This window comes from Rhinolophus sinicus, linkage group LG04, assembly GCF_036562045.2.
Source record: "Rhinolophus sinicus isolate RSC01 linkage group LG04, ASM3656204v1, whole genome shotgun sequence".
Classification (NCBI taxonomy): domain Eukaryota; kingdom Metazoa; phylum Chordata; class Mammalia; order Chiroptera; family Rhinolophidae; genus Rhinolophus; species Rhinolophus sinicus.
This window is the reverse complement of record NC_133754.1, coordinates 152,824,902-152,845,882: the sequence shown is the minus strand read 5'-3', so window position 1 is coordinate 152,845,882 and position 20,981 is coordinate 152,824,902. Positions and strand designations below refer to the sequence as shown.

General features: G+C 32.6%; 1 protein-coding gene and 2 pseudogenes across 5 annotated transcripts in view; 2 read left to right on the top strand and 1 right to left on the bottom strand.

Moving 5' to 3' along the window:
• Positions 1 to 11,707, top strand: part of GKAP1 (G kinase anchoring protein 1) — a 63,439-nt gene extending 51,732 nt beyond the window's left edge. For 4 of the 5 annotated variants that reach the window (XM_019750114.2, XM_019750112.2, XM_019750117.2 and 1 more), the window contains 5 exons: positions 3,037 to 3,138; positions 5,372 to 5,435; positions 8,380 to 8,450; positions 9,092 to 9,169; positions 11,381 to 11,707. In XM_019750114.2, the coding sequence (XP_019605673.1) occupies positions 3,037 to 3,138; positions 5,372 to 5,435; positions 8,380 to 8,450; positions 9,092 to 9,169; positions 11,381 to 11,428 (363 nt within the window). In that variant the 3' untranslated portion in view covers positions 11,429 to 11,707. The other variant, XM_019750115.2, reaches the window with a different exon arrangement.
• LOC109457315 (prefoldin subunit 4) lies at positions 654 to 1,260 on the bottom strand (annotated as a pseudogene).
• Positions 11,708 to 18,439: 6,732 nt separating the features above from the next.
• Positions 18,440 to 19,509, top strand: LOC109457298 (small ribosomal subunit protein eS1; annotated as a pseudogene).
• Positions 19,510 to 20,981: the final 1,472 nt, after the last annotated feature.

The window sequence follows — 20,981 nt, the reverse complement described above, 5'->3', positions numbered from 1 at the left end:
TTTTGTAAATTTTCCATATATTTAGCCCATATCCTATAGTTTAAACTCATGTCCACTTTTTTTGTTGTAATAAATCTGCAGTAAACACTCTGATAGATACTCTTCCCCCCTCACTTATCTATTTAAGATAAATTCCTAGAAGTGAGATTCCTGGGCCTAATAGTTTCTCTCTTTCTCTCCCTCTCTCTTTTTCTTTTCTTTTCTTTTCTTTTCTTTTCTTTTCTTCTTTCCTTTCCTTTCCTTTCCTTTCCTTTCCTTTCCTTTCCTTTCCTTTCCTTTCCTTTCCTTTTCCTTTTCCTTTCCTTTTCCTTTCCTTTTCCTTTCCTTTTCCTTTCCTTTTCCTTTCCTTTTCCTTTCCTTTTCCTTTCCTTTTCCTTTCCTTTTCCTTTCCTTTTCCTTTCCTTTTCCTTTCCTTTCCTTTCCTTTCCTTTCCTTTCCCTCCCTCCTTTCCCTCCTTTCCCTCCTTTCCCTCCTTTCCCTCCTTCCTTCCCTCCCTTTCTCTCTCTCTGTCTCTCTCTCTCTCTCTTGCTCGCTCTCTCTCTCTCTTTTTTGCTTAACTGATTTTAATAACATAAAACTCCTACTCTTGATATAATCGTTATACAAAATACTAGATGAATACTGTCTTCTTTTAAAAATATAAATAAGCAGGATGTGAAAATAAGCAAGTTTCCATTAAATAAATGAAAAATTTTTAAAGAAAGATTTGCTTTCTATATCATTTGAAGAAGGGAAGAAATGATTTAAACAATATTCAAGTTTATTAAACAAATTTTAAAAAGTATTTTAAAATGTTTAACTTTCATCAGCTTCAAGGTTTATATTGCTTCCAAATTTTGCATGTAACTGAACTTTCAAATATGCTAACACTCGCTGAATTGATTCCACTCTGGATTCTAGGGCGTTAATTTCTCCTTGCAAATTTGCTTTGCTCTTTTAACATTTCTGGTGTTTCTTCTTGAGAATGGCTAATGAAAACATCACCAATTTGATAAGGTATCATTAAGCTGTTGTCATCTGTAAGCATGATGTCCTTACAAGCATCGTCTAAATTTTGGAGTTGCTTCCTTCCTGTGATTCTACTTGTGTTTCTTGCAAACTTGTTTATCTTTTGTTGATCTTTAAAAGAAACATTGGCATTTTCTGCAGTCACCTTCTTCGTGGTGGCTGCCATCTTGGGCTGAATATTTCTAAGTTTGATCTACCCACCTTATTCCTTAAACTAGAAAGTTGGAGTGTCCATCTTTCTCACCTGCCACATTCGACCTCTTGTCAAATGCTCTTGATTCTGCTTCCAATTAATTTCTCACATGGTACACTTATTTTCATTTAAACTCCTTCCACCCTAATCCAAGGCATAATCTTCTCTGGCCCAAGCTTGTAGTAGCAATTAAAAGGTCTTTCACCTGTTTCACCCGACTCTAATCCATTTTCCACATATCATCCTTTAAAAACATAAGTCTAACATAAATCTTTTTTTTAAAATTGTAACATAAATCTGATAGAGCCACTCAAAATCCTTCACTGCCTTCTATTTTACTCAGAATTGTATGCAGACAGACCACTGTTATGGCCTACAAGGCCCTCCAAGATCAGGCCTCTATCTGTTTTTCCAAAATCATTTTGTACTGTCTTCCACCTCACTAAGCTCCAACCACACTGACCTTTTTCTTCAGATTCTCCCTCTAGGCTCTTTCCTGCCTCAGAGTCTTTAAACATACTGTTCCTTCTACCTGCAAAGCTGTTACCTCTTTTTACTTAGCCAATTCCTACCGATCATTCAGGGTTCATCTTAAGTGTCACTACCTCAGAGAGCGCTTCCCTGATCTAGGAGGGAATAATCCACATTACTCCCTTTATATCACTATGCTTTTCTTCATAGTTTAAACCTTAGTTTCTAATTGTAGCGTTTCCTTATGTCAGATCTGCCTCCTGCACCAGACAAGTGCTATAAGGGCAAGAATCTTTTCAGTTCTATTCACTATTGTATACCAGCACCTAGCAGTTAGGTGCTCAGTGAGTAATTTTGGAATAAGTTAATGTTACCATATCTCTTATTAGATAAATAGAACCAATCTATACTGTTACCAAAAGTATGACTTTGGGTCAATTTTTCACATTTAAGTTTGTTTATTTTCGTATATGTTGCAAGATGGCAGGTATTTAACTTAATTTTCCCAGTTAGCCATTTGTCCTGTAACCTACCATTATTCTGTAATTCAGTCTTTTCTCACTTCTTTAAAAACACTAGGTATTACAATAAATTCTAGTATCTTAAATCTCTTTCTGGACTTGGTCACCCTAGGTGCTATGACCATGCTATTTCAGTTATTTTTGCTGTATATTATAGAATTATTTGTTAGGCAGATTCTTCTTCATTGCATTAATTTTTCACCTGTTTCCATCCTGTATTCTCCCAGATGAACTCTTGCTGAGTTCCAAAGTACAAAATCCTATTGGAATTTCGATTGAAAATTTGTTGAATTTACAAAGTAATACTTAGTAACATTTAGCCTTCCTATCTACAAACATACTTTGTTTGTGTCCCTTTTTAGTATTTTGTAATTTTCATTATGGATCCTGAAAATTTCTAAATTTTAGTCTTAGAGATATTTTATTACTAATAGTATCTTGTATCTGCTAATTGCTGATATAGAGAAAAGTTATTTATTTATTTATTGTTTATTATTTATTTTGTGTTTTTTCTCATAAGTTTTCAATTCTTTTGGGTCTTTAAAGATGGACTAATAACAACTTGTCACAGAACACTTTTAATATGTTTATTCATAGGATTATCATTTCAAAGCCCTGATATTATTTGCAGTTTGAGATTAATTATAAATATCTTAGTTGCTTGCATTGTACATAACTACAATTATATCATTGAGTAGAAGTGGAAATAAGTCAACAGTTTAAGTTTGCTGTAAAAAAATGAATCAAAATCGGGAAAACTGGGATTTTTTTTCCACAAAGGAATACTGTGAACCGTAATTGTCAGACTATCTTAGTTCTAAAGTAGTGTTTTTCTCTCTGTAGGAAGTAGTTCTGAAAGATGGAAGAATTGAAAGACTAAAGTTGGAACTTGAAAGGAAAGATGCTGAAATCCAGAAGCTGAAAAATGTGATTACTCAGTGGGAGGTTTGTATTTATTTTCTGTTGTAAACTAGTAATTGGCACATTTTCTGTTTTTCTTACATGTAAATATGTTTAATATTTGATTGATAGGAGTAATGTTTCTGCTGTTTAGGTTTTTAAACTCTCTTTAATGATATCAAATATGAATGATAATATAATTTATTGTATAGTCTAATGGTAAAGATAAACATGTAAATAATTCCATTATACTGTAGACTTTATAATTGAGATTTGACTGAGTGCTCCGGAAGCACAAAAACAGGAATAAATTAGTTACTGTTATTTAAAATTGTTAAGGATTTCACAGAGAAAATGGTATTTCCTGATAGAGAGAACAACACACCCGATGCATGGGAATGGTAGGAAATACATTGTTGCTGATATTTAGAGGAAAGAGCAATTGTAGAAGGTGAGATTGGAGATGTTAGTTGGGGTCAGAATGGGAAGGCATTTGGATTTAGACAAAGAGGGCAGTAAATGTCTTTAGTAAGAAAGTGACATGAGAATTGTTTTGTGGGTGGTAATGCACATAGCTGAGGCCTGGAGTGAATATAATATAGTCTGGTAAAACAATTAACAGGTATTAATTATGAAAGCATGAGTACATTTTGAGCTGGTTTGGGCAGTGGGAATAATAGATCCCATTTTGGATATGTTGAGTTTGAAATGGCTGTACATTCAGGAACAGATGTTCAGGATGCAGTTGGGCACAGCGGAGTCACAACATATGTGCATTTAACTTAACTGTAAGTGCTCTCTTTTTCATGAAATTAAAAATACCAATAAGGGCACTGCATTTCATTTGTGCTCTTTATTATAAATTGTATGGTACTAGTATTTTGTACATTTCTGTTTTTATAGATGCATTTACTATTCAGGATTGTATATACAAAACTTTGCTATTTTTATGGGCAATATAAAGAATTTTCATGGGTAATTTTGCTCATTTGCAGTTTTTGCTTTATGAGCTGACTGTAGACCCTAAGGCTGGTATAAGAGGTGCCTCCATGTACATTGACCTAGACCTTGGACAAAAGGCTAGAAATAGTTTGGTGAGATACTAACATTGATTGAAGCCCTGAGAGTGAGAATTTCATAGTACTGTAGGTAGTTTTATATTCACCATGGATATATTTCTATAGTAACAGTGACTATAGTTGTAGTTACTGTATAAGTTTTTCACCTTCATATTTTTATGTTTCTGACTTACCTTCCTCCTCCATTTCTAAGCTGCTCAGAAGTCCTTCTCCCTTTATATTTACTGTGGTGCTGACTTCAGTGTATTGTCTGCAGTATTACTCAGCTACATTACTGATTTATCATCCAGTAAATTTTTACAGTCATTTGTTCTGATTTCTTGTTTTCTATAATGTATTAAATGTATTGTTTTTCTAATATATTAATGTATTAAGTATTTATAAGTAATTCAGAGTGTGTTGTATGTTGAATAAGGGTGGTGTGGGGTAAAATTTCCCAGATTATGGATGTTAATGTGGGGACATAGTTCCTCTTGTTCGTAAATGTATAATTGTGTCATTTATGTAGTATGAGAAGAAGCTAAGCCATTGGGGGGAAATTGAAAAAGAATTAAAATATATTTCATTAAATTACTAGTTCATATCAACCAAAAATTACTTCAACAATATTTAATTAGTGAAATAACAAAAGATTAGTAAATTTAGCCCTAACTGAGTAGACAGAACTGCACTGTGGAAGTCAGTAACCACAACCTGTGTGTACCTTAATTTAAAGTTAAATAAAATTAAAAACTTTTTTCTCAGTCACACTAGGTGCATTTCCAGTTGTTAAGAGCCACATATTGGACACTGGCAGATATAAAACAGATACAGAAAGTTCTAGTATAGTACTGAATAGTCCTGGTATAGAGCTATGAATCATTTTTCCTTTTGTTTTCATCTAATTATTTTGAATTGTTAAGGATTTTATTTGTGGGAGAAAAGGAAAGTCTTTAGGAAAACTTAATATTTTCCTGAGTTTTTTTCCACTTTTATCCCTCTTTATTTTTCAATCACCTATAATACTAATTTCTACTGTTATACCAGGGATTAAATTTTAGGAGTAGACAGTTCTGAATACATTTTCCTCCATCTTGTTTCTTTCAAAAATAACTTATGTTTTTGAGCAAGCCAAGAATTCATAGCTCCATTAATTGATAGTAGAGTATTAACTATATCATTTATCTTTTAAAAATAAATCTTTTTTCTTTGACTATTAGGCAAAATATAAAGAAGTAAAGGCAAGAAATGCACAGTTATTGAAAATGCTTCAGGAAGGTGAAAGTAAGTGATTTTTGTGATTTTAGAATTAAAAGTTAATCTTAAAAAATATTTGAAGATAATTTTTTAAGATTTATGATTTATTAACAAATAGAATGGTCTCCCAGAGTGATACAAACTGGATTGTTGCTGATACTACAAGTCACACGATACCACCTTAGCTATTATACAAATTTAAAACTATTCAGATAAGAGAAATTGTGAAATTTCAATTCTGATAAGTTATTAGACTGTATTTAGCAGGAAAGCAGGAACATTGGCTTAAGATTCTGCTTTTTAATAATTAAAGGAGAAGGCCTATTATCATGTTAGGTTTTCCTTCTCCCCGACCCACCACTCTTCACACTTTTGCTGCCACTCTAAACTTTTGGCAATAAGGCACCAGCAGGAAGCTAAAGAAATTAATCAAAAATGGTTAGAGATAATAAATTAATAAAACTGATGTTATATGAAAACCCCACAAATCATTTGATTTCCTGACTGTTTACCTAGTGACACTTACTTTGGAAGTTCTATGAAAATTTTCCATTCATAACAGAAAAAATGTATATTAATTTTTTAATATAAAGTTTATGCAAAGGAAATTATAAACCATGAAAGAGATATAGAGAAAGACATGAATAAATGAAAAAAATCTTCTAAATAAAATTAAATCTAATAATAAATATTAATGAAATCCCAAATATAGCTCCTGTTAATAAGTATTAATGAAATCCCAAATACAGCTCCTGTATTGTATAGCACTTAAGAGGTGAAACTCACCTTGAAGAATAAGTAAACAAGACCAACAAATTGTTTCAAATATGATGATACTGGGAGTGGAATTGCCCAAACAAAATTTAAACTGTATTATTAAATAACAGTTATTAAAACAATATGTGTAAAAACCAGAAATCCAGTCCAGTTGAGCAGAATATATAATCTGGAAGTAGATTCAAACTTATTTTTTTATAACTTTTGTTTTTTATAACTATACTTTAACTATTATACAGCTTAACTATGATAAAATAGAAGTTAAAGAATAATGAAAAAAAAAAAAAGAATAATGGGGAAAGGCATTAATTGGACAATTAGATATCAATATCCTAATGAGATTCATTTATATCTGTGCATGTTACTGAACTTCATGCGATTTATTTAATGAATAATATTATGAAAACAAAATAATTGTTTGCAAGGTATGTTTCTAATTGAAAAAATTAAGCGTATCATTGGACATTGGATATATGATTTTTAAATATGTCAAAGTAAATATTCCTTCGTTAAGGAAATATTTGTAAAAAGTGAGAAAATTAACAAAAACTTCCTCTCAATAATGGATGAAAAATGGCTACCAGTAAATAAAATCAGTGTCCATACTCCATACTATAAATAATCCAAGTAGAAGAATTTTATATAGGACTATTACATGAAAAATATTCACAGTACATTATACACAGTAGAGTATACATATCGTAGCATTTATAATTTAAGTGTAAATACAGTCAGTTCTGTTAAATGTAACATGTTCCTAAAAATCACCAATCTGTGAAAGTCACAGTTAAAACCACAAGGTTTGGGGGAAATGGAGTAAGGAGCATACAACACTCAAAAACTTTATCAGTGACACATTAAAAAAAAGATAGAACTCTAATAAAAACAGTGTAACAGTTTATATGTATTAAAATGGTTAATTAAACACATAAATACTGTAATATAGCACTTTACCTTGAAAACAACCTAGTTTACTTGTAGAAGTAGGCTTCAGAGGGTTGCAGTTTGTGTGTTCCTGGTAAGTGATAAGAGGCTTGAAAGTTGGTGTCGTTCTTAACACACAGTGACCTGAGATAGCTGGTGATATTTGAGATGTGTGTGTGGGTGCAGTTGTCTGTGTTCACGAAATTGCGCTTAAGCAAATGAAAAATTCCTGTTATATTTAAGTTCCCTAATATATCAGTGTCATTGAAACAGGCATTATAGGAGAACTGATTGTAGTTAAAATATTACATAATTATTAAAAACCACTAGTGCTCAGAGTGTGTGTGTGTGTGCGCGCGCGCGCGCGCTCTGGAGATGGAGGAGTAGAATGTATAATTTGTAAAAGTTCCCAAGTTGATTCTTGAGAGACTGATTTGTTTCTTGATAGTGTTACACCTTACTGCATATTAAGCTATGACAAATAAATTTGAATTACAGTGTTATATTTGTATAGCTGTGGTGACATCAGTACTCTAAAATATTTAAACATTTCCTTCTTTACTAATTTTATTACAATTTTATCTCTTCAATCTCTTCTAGCTTGTTTTGAAAGTTGAATAAATTGTTCATCCATTAGCCATTACCATGGGTTAAGGATTTGTCAGCCATGTGGAGATCTCTAAAGCTGAAGAAAAATGCAACCAAAATATAGATCTCTTGCTTCCACAGAATGGGAAAAACCTCTAGACAAATAGTTCTGAGAGACCACAGATGTTGTATGATTAATTATGACCATATGAGTCACATTTATTTGAGAGTGCTTTATTGGTATGAAATGTGACATAAAAGTGTTTGTGGGCTTTGTATGCTGACCCTGACAATTTTTAACAAAACAAAACAGCAAACAGAAACACTCTACATTTTTTAATCCTGAAAATTAGTCAATTTTCAAGAAAATTTCCCTTTGTGAAATTTTTTATTTTCTTGTGTCCTTGTCCTTTTTAGTATAGCTGGAAAAACTTACTCTTTCATCCTATCTGTACAATTAATATTTTAACGCTACAGAAAAATAAAATTTCCAAGAAAAACTGCTGTGGTGATAATGATCAGAATTTACCTGGGAAAAATAAGAGTGATATAGGATCAAGAAATACATTAAGTATGAGGAAAATCTTTGCCTGGCTGCATTGCTGTATTGGTTCACTGAAGTGTTGTTAAAGTATTTGAGTGGTTGAAAAGATTATGCTACTCTTTTTTCCTTTTTTGTTAGTGAAAGATAAAGCAGAAATACTTCTGCAAGTTGATGAATCACAGAGTATCAAGAATGAGCTAACTATACAGGTAAGGAAAACTATATAAGATTGGTTTTCTTAAGCTGTCCTCTAGTTTTGAATTATGAAACTTGACTAAACAAAAATATAGCCCATGAACACTGCAAGAAAGTGATATAAATTATATTTCATCATTATGTAATAGCAAATGAATAAAAAGTCTGTTTACTGTGTAGGAGAGGTATATATGTCCTGAATAGAGGAAGATAAGGTTGTATTTTAGTTGATGTGGACTATGAGTATAGAGATAGAAAGGGCAGATAAAACATCCTGCTCTTGGACTTGATTTTCTCCCCTTCAGTCCTCATTCTGTGGTCTAGAACAGTGAGCTTGTCCTATCTATCTTTAATACACAGCTGAATAAAATGCCTAATTGAAATTGGGGTGGCGGAGAGGGGTTCTTGTTCTGATGCTCATTCATCCAGTAGTCAAAAACCATCATTGTGGGTGGCCCGTTAGCTCAGTTGGTTAGAGTGTGGTGCTAATAACACCAATGTTGCCGGTTTGATCCCCGCATGGGCCACTGTGAGCTGCGACCCTCTTTAAAAAACAAATGAACAAAAAAACCATCATTGTGAATAAGTGTTAAGAATTAAGATTATTTGCCTAAAAAGACAAAGTCTTCTTTTAAACTGAATTATTTGGTTATAGGTGACTTCACTTCATGCTGCATTAGAACAAGAAAGATCTAAAGTGAAAGTATTACAAGCAGAATTAGCCAAATATCAGGTATGCTTTTATAATTTTGAAAGTGTTTACATCACAAATAATACAGTTGAAATAGATACTATGTAACAATAAATGCACTATCCTTAGGCCAAAATTTATTCATCAAAAATATTAATAATTTTGTTACTATTGATTATATAATTTATGTTTTAGGAAGTGTTAAGGTTATTCTAGGTGTTAGTATATACAGCAATAACTAAAGTATTTCAGAAAAATTCTTGGTACTACATAGATAATGTGGCATACATGCTATTGAATCATATCGAGGGAAGGCACATGACATTTGTCCCATTATATAATAAGTTTAACTACTTGGATACAGCAATATCTCCTAGATGTCTTCATTGTAAAGGTATATTTTCCCCTTTGTAATTAATAAATAATATGTGGAGTGATACTTTGGGATTGTGTGAATATCCTTTTCTTTTTATCCAGTGGTTTAGTATCCATTGATGATATTTTGTAGCAGTTACTATTTTGGTGCTTACAAAATAATGATTTTTCTAATTCTGTCATTTCTTCTGCATTTATAAGCTGGCATTAAGCATTTTTTTTTTCTGGATGAAGCAGTAAAAAATATCAGTGCTTTGTTTCAATATATGTGTATATGTATTTGTGTGTATACACACAGAAACACACACGTTTGTATGTACGTGTGTATGTGTGTCTAAGTAATGATATAAAATGTGTTAACTAATGAGGGGTCATAGTCAAAAACATATGAAAGCCATTGGTGGCCTAGAGAACATAAAAATTGTTTAGCCCCAGCTTTGATATCTCATCAGAAGGATAATTTGCCTGGGAGGCTTTGAAAAGGGTCCTTGAATTTTTGTGTGTTTTTAAAAATCTTGTTGAGAAGCAAGGTAAGAGTTTTAAGTTGTATAACATTGGATCTTATGTGGTTATCTACCTTGTAGAAATTTTTTTGGTAAATCTATTTTTATTTTCCTCCTATCAGGAAATAAATCTTATTTTTTAATACATATCATTACACATCTCAGGTTCCACATAACCTCTTTATACTTATTTTCTCTGAAAGAATCCTTGCAAATCTTTTATTTGGTCAGGAATGAATAATAGCGTTCTTATACTTGATTTTTTAAAAAAGAAAGTTGATATAGAAATGTTTTTGATCACCAAGAAGGAAGTGGTAGCAGAAAAAGGATAAAAGGGACAAGGAGAAGCTGCCAACATTATTAAATGGGCCTGGGTTTCATGTGCCCCTGATATAGCCACCATTTTAAGAAATGTACTTTCCACAGACAAGTAGTTCCCAAACTTGGCTGCCCATCTGAATCACTTGGGAACTTTTTGAATTACACAGATGATTCAGCCCAGCCCTGGTAATTGTGAATAAACAGGTCAGAATTTTAAAAATATTACTACTCGGGTGATTCTAATGATCAACTAAATTTGAGTACCATTGCTATAGTTTATAAAAATGGAGAAAAAAACTAAAAAAATTGTAAGGCAAAAATATATCAAACCATTATTTATGGTTAAAATGTGGAGGTAGAGTAGTTATGGGTGATTTTAATTTTCTACTTTGTACTTTCCATATTCCTATAGTGAGTATTTATTTCTCAAATCAGAATAAGGCATAAAATGTTATGTTAAAAGTAGTTAATGTAAAATACTTGTCTTTTAAGCTGCTTTTCTCTTTCCTTGGCTGAAGTCAGATACTACAGATGGAGTTTCAGTTGGAGCACATTCAATACAGATGTGTATTTGTCACTGAGCAATATAAAAAGTATAACCTACTTTTCAACCCAGTGATGAAAAAAATCAGATTTCTAATGTTGTCTTAATATGAACAAGACTAGACAAAACTTGCATAGAAATTTATTTACCCAAAAGGGTCAAGAACTGAATTACCAAATTTGCTGATCATATGGAATTGTTTTAGTAGTGATCAAAATTTGTATTTTAAAAACAACCTAGCACAGTCCAAATGAGTTTTTAAAAATAAGGTATTGGTGATCTTACTAAGTCTAGACTAATTCAAATAGACATAACAACCACCTTTAACCATTTGTAAAAATAACCATGTAAAAGTAATTTAGTAGTATGCACATTCAAATTCACAACAAACTTAAAAAGTAAATTGCTTCCTTCTCATACCTAAAAATGCCTTTGGTTTCATATATTCTTAAAATGAAAATGCCCCCAAAATGGTATTTCCTAAATAATTTGCCCTATTTTTCTTTACAGGGTGGCAGAAAAGGGAAAAGAAACTCTGAATACGACCAGTGTAGGTGATTCCATTAGCCTTTGAGGTCAACACAAAAATTAAAACTTTCAGGGTTTTGCAAAAATGTACATATTTAATGCTGTGCAACTGCTAAACTATGCAGTTTTTGTTGGAGAAATACTTAAAACGATTAGCTCACTAACAGTCTATGGTTTTTTTGTCCTTTTGGCTTAAAGTGAAAAGAAGAAAAAATAGAATTCCAGCAGAACTCAGTGATTGTTGTTTACTATCCATACTTCTTACCACTTTAGTTTTTCATCAGTCAATAAAATTAATTTACTCTTCCATTATGTTTGACTTTTTCAGTTTCAGAAACAATGTGAAAGTATTATTTTTGCTTATAGCACAACCAGTTAATTGGATCATTTAAGTTCAGTGAATATTTACTCAGTACTTTCTGCATGCAAAAACCTATGGGACATACAAGTTGAGTTAAAAATGGTTGATATCCTCAAGTAGCTTATGCTTAGAAGAAGTAGAAGGTAGGTTGGATAAAGACAACAGCAAATATAATTACCGTACAGATTAGAGTGTGATATCATGTTGCTTGGAAATTGAGAAAACTTAAATGATAGAGTTTTTGGAGGGTAGATACCTTTTCTGTAAATTTGTTGAAAGGCAGTCTAGGGAGAAGGAACAAACTCTGGGCTGAAATGTTTGTTTAAAGAACAGTATGGCCTAAGGACAGAAACGTGGCACACTGAGAATAGACAGAATGTTGATGTGGGGGTGAAATGAGAGATTTTTCATTGGTACGATCAGATACTCGAATAATTAGTAGTTTATGGGATTCACTTTTTTAGTGTAGTCAGTGAAATACAAATATGATTCATTAAAATGCCAAAGATTTTTTGGTTTTATAACAAAGATGAACACATAAATACTGGTCTTGGCCTCCAAAACTAGAGTTCTAGGAAAGATTCCACTTTATACAGTCTCTGAAGAAAAAAATACTTAATGTCATCATTGCATACATGTCTGGCTTCTTCCATAAGGTTACATGAACCTTGCAAAGAAATGTGACTTTTTGTTCCCTATATTCTCAGTGCTTGGTCCTCTATGTGGCAGAGAGGAGATGCTAAAGAATTATTTATTTAATTAAGTGGTAAAGCTTTCTGAGATAGTGTTTCCCAAATTTTACCTTTGATTAAAAATTAAGAATAGGTACCATCAGAACCTAATTTATTAAGTAAATATACATGGTAAATATACTATTTTATGATACCATATTTTTCAACCCAGCACTGAACAGAAGCAATTTCTAATGCCGTCTTATATGAACAAGCTAGACAGAACTTGAATCAGAATAGTTTGAATTATAATTGAATTACCCAAGCAGTTAATAAACTGAATTACCACTGCTCCTATTTCTCCTCCTCTGTCCTTTTTTTCGTCTTTTTTCTTTTCTGTCCTTCTGTGTATGACATTCAATGCCACATATAGTCCTAACTGATGCCAATAATAAACCACCCCAAAAAGCATATTGTATTATCCTCTGCCTGCATATTATCCATTTGGTACATTAGCTAGCATCTAGTACAGTGCCTGGCATATGGTAGACATTCAACAGATATGCCATTTACAACTAATGTATATTGGTTTAACATCACCTGGGCATCAAGAAAACTTTATTGATCATCCTCTTTTGTGTTGTGTAGTCTCTAGAGTACTGTATTCATAGCTCTTTATCCCCCTGAATTCTTTTTTCTTGAATTATGTATCCACTCCTATGGCTTCATCTATCACTTTTAGGCCAGTGTATCAGTTTCAACAGGAAAATATTAACTACCTTAAAATTAAAAGTTTTATCTAGTAAGAGATTAAAAAGACAGTGATTAATTGGTAATTTCTTCTGTTAAATTGATTTCTCTGGCATTCTCTTTTAATAAATATCATTACTTAGATTCTTTTCAGTTTCCTGAATCTTCAGTAAAATTATTGATAGCTTATTATGTGCCAGGTGTTGTGCTAATAAGTAACAGAGATGCAAATATATCCACAATCAATTGGAAGAAAACAGAAATGTAAAGAAATAATCACAAATTATTCTAATAAGTAATAATACTGATGTATTAAAATTGCTATTGGAGTACAGAGAAAAGATACCTTACTGTTTTAAAGGGGGTAGCGTAAAACAATTTATTGTAATTACTTCAAACTCCATTAATAATACCTTAAAAATTAATTATGGCAATATAGCTACTTAATTAAATTTGGCAAGTATTTTTGACATCTTCTATGGGTGTTAGTAAAGCCAGAGGAACTAGAACTATGTTCAAGTCCCATTTCTATTATTTATTAGTTGTATGACCTTAGCTTATAATAAACATTCAGTAAATGATTCAACAGAATGAAATTGGGTATCAAATGAGACCAGCTAGGGAAAGGGTACAAAATTAGATAAGATGGAATCTCTACCTTCAAATTATTTTCAGTCTAATAGGAATAGAAGATCATACTAGCATATAAGTAACTAAAATTCAAGATAGAATGCAGTGGATTCCACAATAATTGTATGGAAATAAGAGAGTATATTTGTCCAGGAAAGTCATATGTTATTTATAGAAAAAAACCAACATTTTTAAATTGGTTCCTAGAGGATAGGCAGTGACTTACACAAGATATCTAGTGACTAAATAATGGAGCCAGGTACTAGAATTCTGAATGCAGTTCCAGTTTACTATATCTGTTTCTTAGACTGGTTGGCAGCCCATCTGCATTGGACTTACCTGGTGGTACTTTTTAAAAACACATAATTTCAGTCTTTACTCCAGCCATGGTGAATCAACATTTCTGGAGGTAGGCCTGAGTATCTAAAATTTTAAACTCCCCCAGGAGATGCTTATGCATGTTAAAATTTGCTATATTACCCCTGCTTTTTCTGATATACATATTAGTCATTTCTATTGGCAGTTTTCAAAATACTTAAGTCTTATTAAGTTCACAAAATTTCAATTTCATCTATAAAATTCACCTAATGATTTCTTTGTCTGTAAAATAAAAGTTTTCTTAGATTTCTAAAATCCTTTTAAGGTCTAAATGTAAATGTTGCCCTTCACAGAACTCTTGAAACTATAAAATGTACATTTGTATTTAAACAGTGACTATCTAGAATACACTGATAACCAAATGATTGGAAAATACCATTACTAAGGAAAAGGACTTCAGAATTTAAGAAAAACTTACTTACAAAAATTGCCAGCTGTCCACAAGTGAAACAATTCCATATAACCCTCCTTTGGATAAAGTGAGTAACCCTCCCAGATGGTACTGTTCGTTATAACATCTGTAGGTAAGGAACTTTATGTGGAAGCCTATTTTAAAGGAGTTTCATTTGAACTAGAACTGCTTTCAAATGGGGCATTGTGAATAAAATGAACTCAATCCGAAGAAAATGCATTCCTTAACACGTTGCGTACGGATCACGAGAATCTTCATGAGGGATTTAAACCCCACCGTACGCAACGTGTTAAAATACAAGGGCAGAAAGATTTTAAAACTTTATAAAGAAAATACAGACGGTGCCCAAATAATGTATACACATTTTAAGAAAGGAAAAAACTATTAAAATTGTAATACTCAATATATACTGATAACAAAAGATGCATACAAGTCATGTGTATGCATTTTTTTGACACCTCCAATATTTCAAAAGTAAGTTACCACAAATACTTTTGACTTTTCAAGAGTGTATTTATTACCTAAAAATGAAGCACTTTACTAATGTCACCAAGGTTTATCTGAAAGAACATCAGGTACTTAATTTTGCAGCAGTCAAGGCAACTCAATGCAGAAAGATGTGCTTGATCTAGATGAAAAAGGGAAAATGAAATTCATTGCAGGAGTAAGCACACCAGTTAACATCAACATCCTACAGCACAGAGAACAAAGTTAGGTAGCACTTGTCAGTTCTTTTAAATGTTCTGCAAATCTTTCAGTCTGTTTAATGAGAAATATGTATTAGGCCAAGAGAGTAGGAAAATATTTTTCTCCTCACTTCTAAGTAATAACTGGAAATCAAAACTAATTTAAACTAATCAACATTACCAATACCCAACATCCAAAATTTACTAGCCATGGTTAGAAAGCAGAAAAATGTTACCCGTAATGAAAAAGAAAAGCAGTCAATAGAAACAGACTCAGTGGCGGAAATGATGGAATTAGCAACAAGGATGTTAAAACAGCTATAACTATGTTTATTCAAAGGAAAACATGAAAGTAAGGAGAGAAACTGAAGACAAAAAAGAACCAAGTAGAAGTTTTAGAGATGAAAAGTATAGTATATGAAAAAAATTTTTGAATTGTATAGGATCAATGCAGATTAGACACTGCTAAGGAAAATATTATTAAAATTGAAGCCAGAGTGATAGAAACTATCCAAAGTGAGGAACAGACCAAAAAAAAAAGACTAAATTAACAAAGTCTTGGTAATCTGTGGGACAATATGAACAGTCTAAAATATTATATAATTTGAGTTCCAGAAAGATGAAAAGATGAGGACAGAAAGAAATTTGAAATTATCCATGAAAATCTTTCAAATTTGATGAAAACTATAAAGCTACAGATCCAAGAATTTCAACAAACCCCAAGAAATTTAAACACATAACCAAAACAAACAAAACCATTTCAAGACACATCACAATCAAATTGCTGAAAACCAGTGATAAAGAGAAACAATCATAGCTGCAGGGGAAAACAATTACTTGACAGCTGAATAAAGTTAAGAATACATACAGACTTCTTGTCAGAAATATACAAGCCAGAAGACAATAGAATGATATCTTTAAAGTGCTGAAAGGAAAATAGAAACTCAATCCTGAATTCTATAATCAATGAAAATAATCTTCAAAAAAAAAGTTGAAATAGAGACATTTTCAGAGAATTCATTGCCAGCAGTTATGCACTACAAGAAATGTTAAAGGAAATCCTCCGTGAAGAAAAAAAATAATACCAGATAGAAAGGAATGAAGAGCACCAAAATGGAAATGTGTAAATATAAAAAATGTTTGTCTTTACAGTCTGATTTCTTAAAAAGATAATTGACTAAGTATAATACTAATAATGCATTGTAGGGTTTATTACACAATATAGAACAACATTGCGTTGTACAAAAGACAGGAGAGCGAATGGAAGTATACTCAAGTTTACTGTTATGATCCAGTCATCCCACTCCTAGGTAGAAAACATGCCTACACAAAGACGTACATAAATGTTCCTAGCAGCTTTATACACAAATGGAAACTACATTTGTGTATGGAAACTGGAAACTACACAAATGTCCATCAAGAGGTGAACACACAATGTGATATATATATATATATATATGTGTGTGTATATGTATATATGTATATATGTATGTGTATATGTGTACGTATACGTATACATGTATATTTATACATATACAGATATATGATGTATTACAGAATTGTACACTTGAAACTTACGTAATTTTACTAACCATTGTCATCCCAATAAATTTTAATTAAAAAGGTGAACAGAAAAACAAACAGGTTTATTTATACAATGGAATACTGAAAGAATTGATACATACAACATGGATGATTCTTAAAATAATTTTCCTGAACAAAACAAACCAGACCCAAAATGTTACATACTGATTCAATTTCTGTGCAACTCTAAGACCATAATGACAGAGAACAGATGAGTAGTTTTCCTGGGACCATGGTTGGGGTGAAGATTGGGCTCAAGGGCTCAAGGGAATTTTTAAGAGTGATAGAAATGTTCTATATCCTGATTGTGGTGTGGTTACATAGATGTATACTTTATTAAGACTAATGGAACTGTGCACTTAAAATTGAGGGTGTATTACAGTGTGTTAAATTATATCAAAATAGATTTTTAAAGTTCTTGTATATGTTCCATGTTAAAAAAAACTAGACAAGAGAACTAAAAGTTATTTAGTCAAACACAAAAAACGATTTGTATTTTATTCCTATATATCATTAAATAATTAAAACTTAAAATGTAAAAAGATCATTTAAGATAAAATGTATAGCAATCCAATAAAAGGCATGCAAGACTGCTAAAGAGAAAAGTATAAAAGGTTACTGAGAGAGAATAAAGATCTAAATAAATAGATATGTTCCTGTGGTAGAGTGCAAATATTTTAAAGATTTTAATTCTCTCCAAATGGATTTATAGATTTAAAACAACCTCAGTCATTCTCAACAGAATATCTGCTTTGTTTTGTGGTACTTGACTAGATGAAGGAAAGAGCCACGTAAAAGCCACATAACTATTGAAGATAAAAAATAATTCTGGAGGATTTTTGTACCAGCTACCAAGAATTCTTAGAGTAAGTATGACTGGTATTGCCTCAGAAGTAGACATAAACTGATGGAAGAGTCCATGTGTATTGTGTCAATACCAGGCTTATGAGAAAAGTGCCACTGCAGATCAGTTGGAAAAAAACTGTTCCATATAGTCTTGATACAATTGGACAAAACAATTTTAACTCATACCATACATAAAAATATTACTTACAGATAGATTGAAGAGCTGTATGTGAATGGCAAAATCCTAAAGCTTTTAGGAGATAACTATAGTGGGTTGAATAGTGGCTCCCAAAAGATATGTTCATCTGGAGCCTCAGAATGTGAACTTAATTGGAATAAGAGTATTTGCAGATGTAACTAAGATACAATCTCTAAGATACAACAAAATGAAATTATCCTGGATTAGGGTGGGCCCTTAATCCAACAATGAATATCTTTTATAAGAGAAAGAAAATAAAACCCAGAGAAAAAACACAAAGGAGAAGGCTGTGTGAATATGAGGTTGGAGTCAGGCAGCTTCAAGCCAGAGAATGCCATAAGTTGCAGGCAGCCAGCAGAATTCTCACCAGAAGAGAGTCTCTCTCTAGAGCCCCCAGAATGAACCAATACTACTGACATCTTGATTTCAGACTTCTGGCCTCCAGAAATGTGCGAGAATAGATTTGTTGTTTTAAGCCACCCGGTTTGTGGTAATTTGTTATGGCAGCTCTAAGAATAAATAACATGGGAGGCTATCTTCATGACCTCGGGGTAAGGTACAGGAAAAGCACTAACCATAAAGGAAAAGATTAACTACCTTAAAATTAAAAGAGCCTCCTCCTTTGGCTCTGAGTAGCACCATGCAGTCAGCGCACATGAGCACCTTACGAAAGAAGGTAAAAAGGAAACCAAGAAGAAAGTGGTTGACCCATTTTCTAAGAAAGACTGGTATGATGTGAAAGCACCAGCTATTTCAGTATAAGAAATACTGGGAAAACACTAGTCTCAAAAACTCAAGGAACCAAAATTGTATCTGATGGTCTCAAGGGTCATGTTTTTGAGGTGACTTTGACTAATCTGCAGAATGATGAAGTTGCATTTAGAAAATTCAAGCTAATTACTGAAAATGTTTAGGGCAAAAACTGCCTAATTTCTATGGTATGGACCTTACCCATGACAGAATGTGCTCCATGGTCAAAAAATGGCAGAACATGACTGAAGCTCATGTTGATGTCAAGACTACGGATGGCCATTTGCTTCATCTATTCTGTGGTGGTTTTACTAAAAAACACACTAATCAGGTTTGGAAGACCTCTTAGGCTCAGCATCAACAGGTCTGTCAAATCCGGATGATGATGGAAATCATGGCCGCAGAGGTGCAGACAAACACCTTGAAAGATGTGGTCAGTAAACTGATTCCAGGTAGCATTGGAGAAGACACAGAAAAGGCCTGCCAGCCTGTTTATCTGCTCCATGATATCTTTGCTAGAAAAGTCAAAACGCTGAAGAAGCCCAAGTTTGAATTGGGAAAACTCATGGAGCTTCATGGTGAAGGCAGCAGTTCTGGACAAGCTACTGGGGGTGAGACAGGTGCTAAAGTTGAACGAGCTGATGGATATGAGCCTCCAGTCCAAGAATCTATTTAAAATTCAGACTTCTAATGGTGACAAAACCTATTCATGATGTTTTTAAAAAGGCCTCTTTTCATGAATAGATACTATAAAGAATAAAATGGCAAGCAACAGAGTGGAGAAAGCTATTTGTAATATATATATCTGGCAAAAGAACAGGCACTTCACAAAAGAAGAAATCCAAATGCCCAGTAAACATATATAAAGGTGCTAAGTTTTATTAATAATAAAGGAAATAAAGTTAAAATGAAATACCATTACACACTCAGCAGATTGTTAAAGCCAAATAGAAAAAAATAGGTATATCACAAAATTAGTAAAAAAGGGGAGCTGTTTGCACATATCTCTCATTTTAATACTTTCTATAAGGCAGTTCCACACTACGTTCGAAAACAAAAACGATCTTAGATCCTAGCCCCTTAAATAAAAACTATTTAAATCCTTCTAGGAAGAAACTAATCTCTCTCTCTCTCTCTCTCTCTATATATATATATATATATATATATATTATATATATATATATCTGACTTATGGATATGTTTGGGACTCTGAAAGATTCTAAACGTCCATTTTGCATTGTTGTGATTTGTAAATATTAACAGTTTTTTTGACATCATGTAAGTTTTAAAAGTTCACTTTTAGAAACAAATGACTGAAACTGGAAATACAGTATGTTGGTAGTAATTTGTGACTTAAGATCACAATGATGTGTTGGTCATGACTCTTACTGGTTCCCAAGAGTTGATTGTGTGCATCTCTTCCCAATTCTACAATCAATTGTATCACATCACATTGATAACTTGAAATTAGCCATGGTGGGAATATTCACACCATGAAAACGGGCAACAGATAAATGCTACAAACCAGCACCCCCACCACCCCAACCAGTCTATCAGCTTCTCTGTAAGGTACATCACAGCCTTCTAACTCTAAGGAACACTAGCCAGCACTATGCTTGAGGGCCATTTTAAACAGCAAAATCACCAACACAGGCACAACAATGTTAAAAATGTGGCACTAACTAGACTCTGAAAAGGATACTATTATAGTATGAAAGCTGAAACAAGAATGCAGGGCATCACCTTGTCTGACCTCAACTGGGAATGTGTGCATGAAGTGACTCATTTTTTGCTGCTCTGCACATGTCTACAAATGATTGCGAAAGCATTACAAGTATTGATTTTGAGTTTATAAATGAATTTTAACAAGCAGGCAAGTTCATAAATACGGAATTGTTAATCTAAAAAATAAGCCAAAGTGAGAGGCAACAGCATTTATTTGCAATAAAAAAAGAATAGCTATTGAGGAAGCACTGATTCTGGCAGAAACCCAAATAATGTTCCAATTAGGAGACGGGGGATTTATGAGAAAGGGGAACAATTACATCAATAAAAGGAAGGCATTTCCATTGGTACATAGTGATGTTAATTCTAAACACTTTAATTTTCAATCCAGTAGGCATCAGTCTGGTCTATCATACTATCTTTCATACTATCTGCTTTCTTGTTACATTTACAAACAGTTTTTGGGGACACAATGTTGCTTTAGACCCAGTCCAAAGGTTATTTGGTCTGTTTTAACTGTTATATTGCCCTGTTTTAGCACCCAGAAAGTTTAATCTGGGTACTACATGTCCCAGAAAGTTGACCCATAAA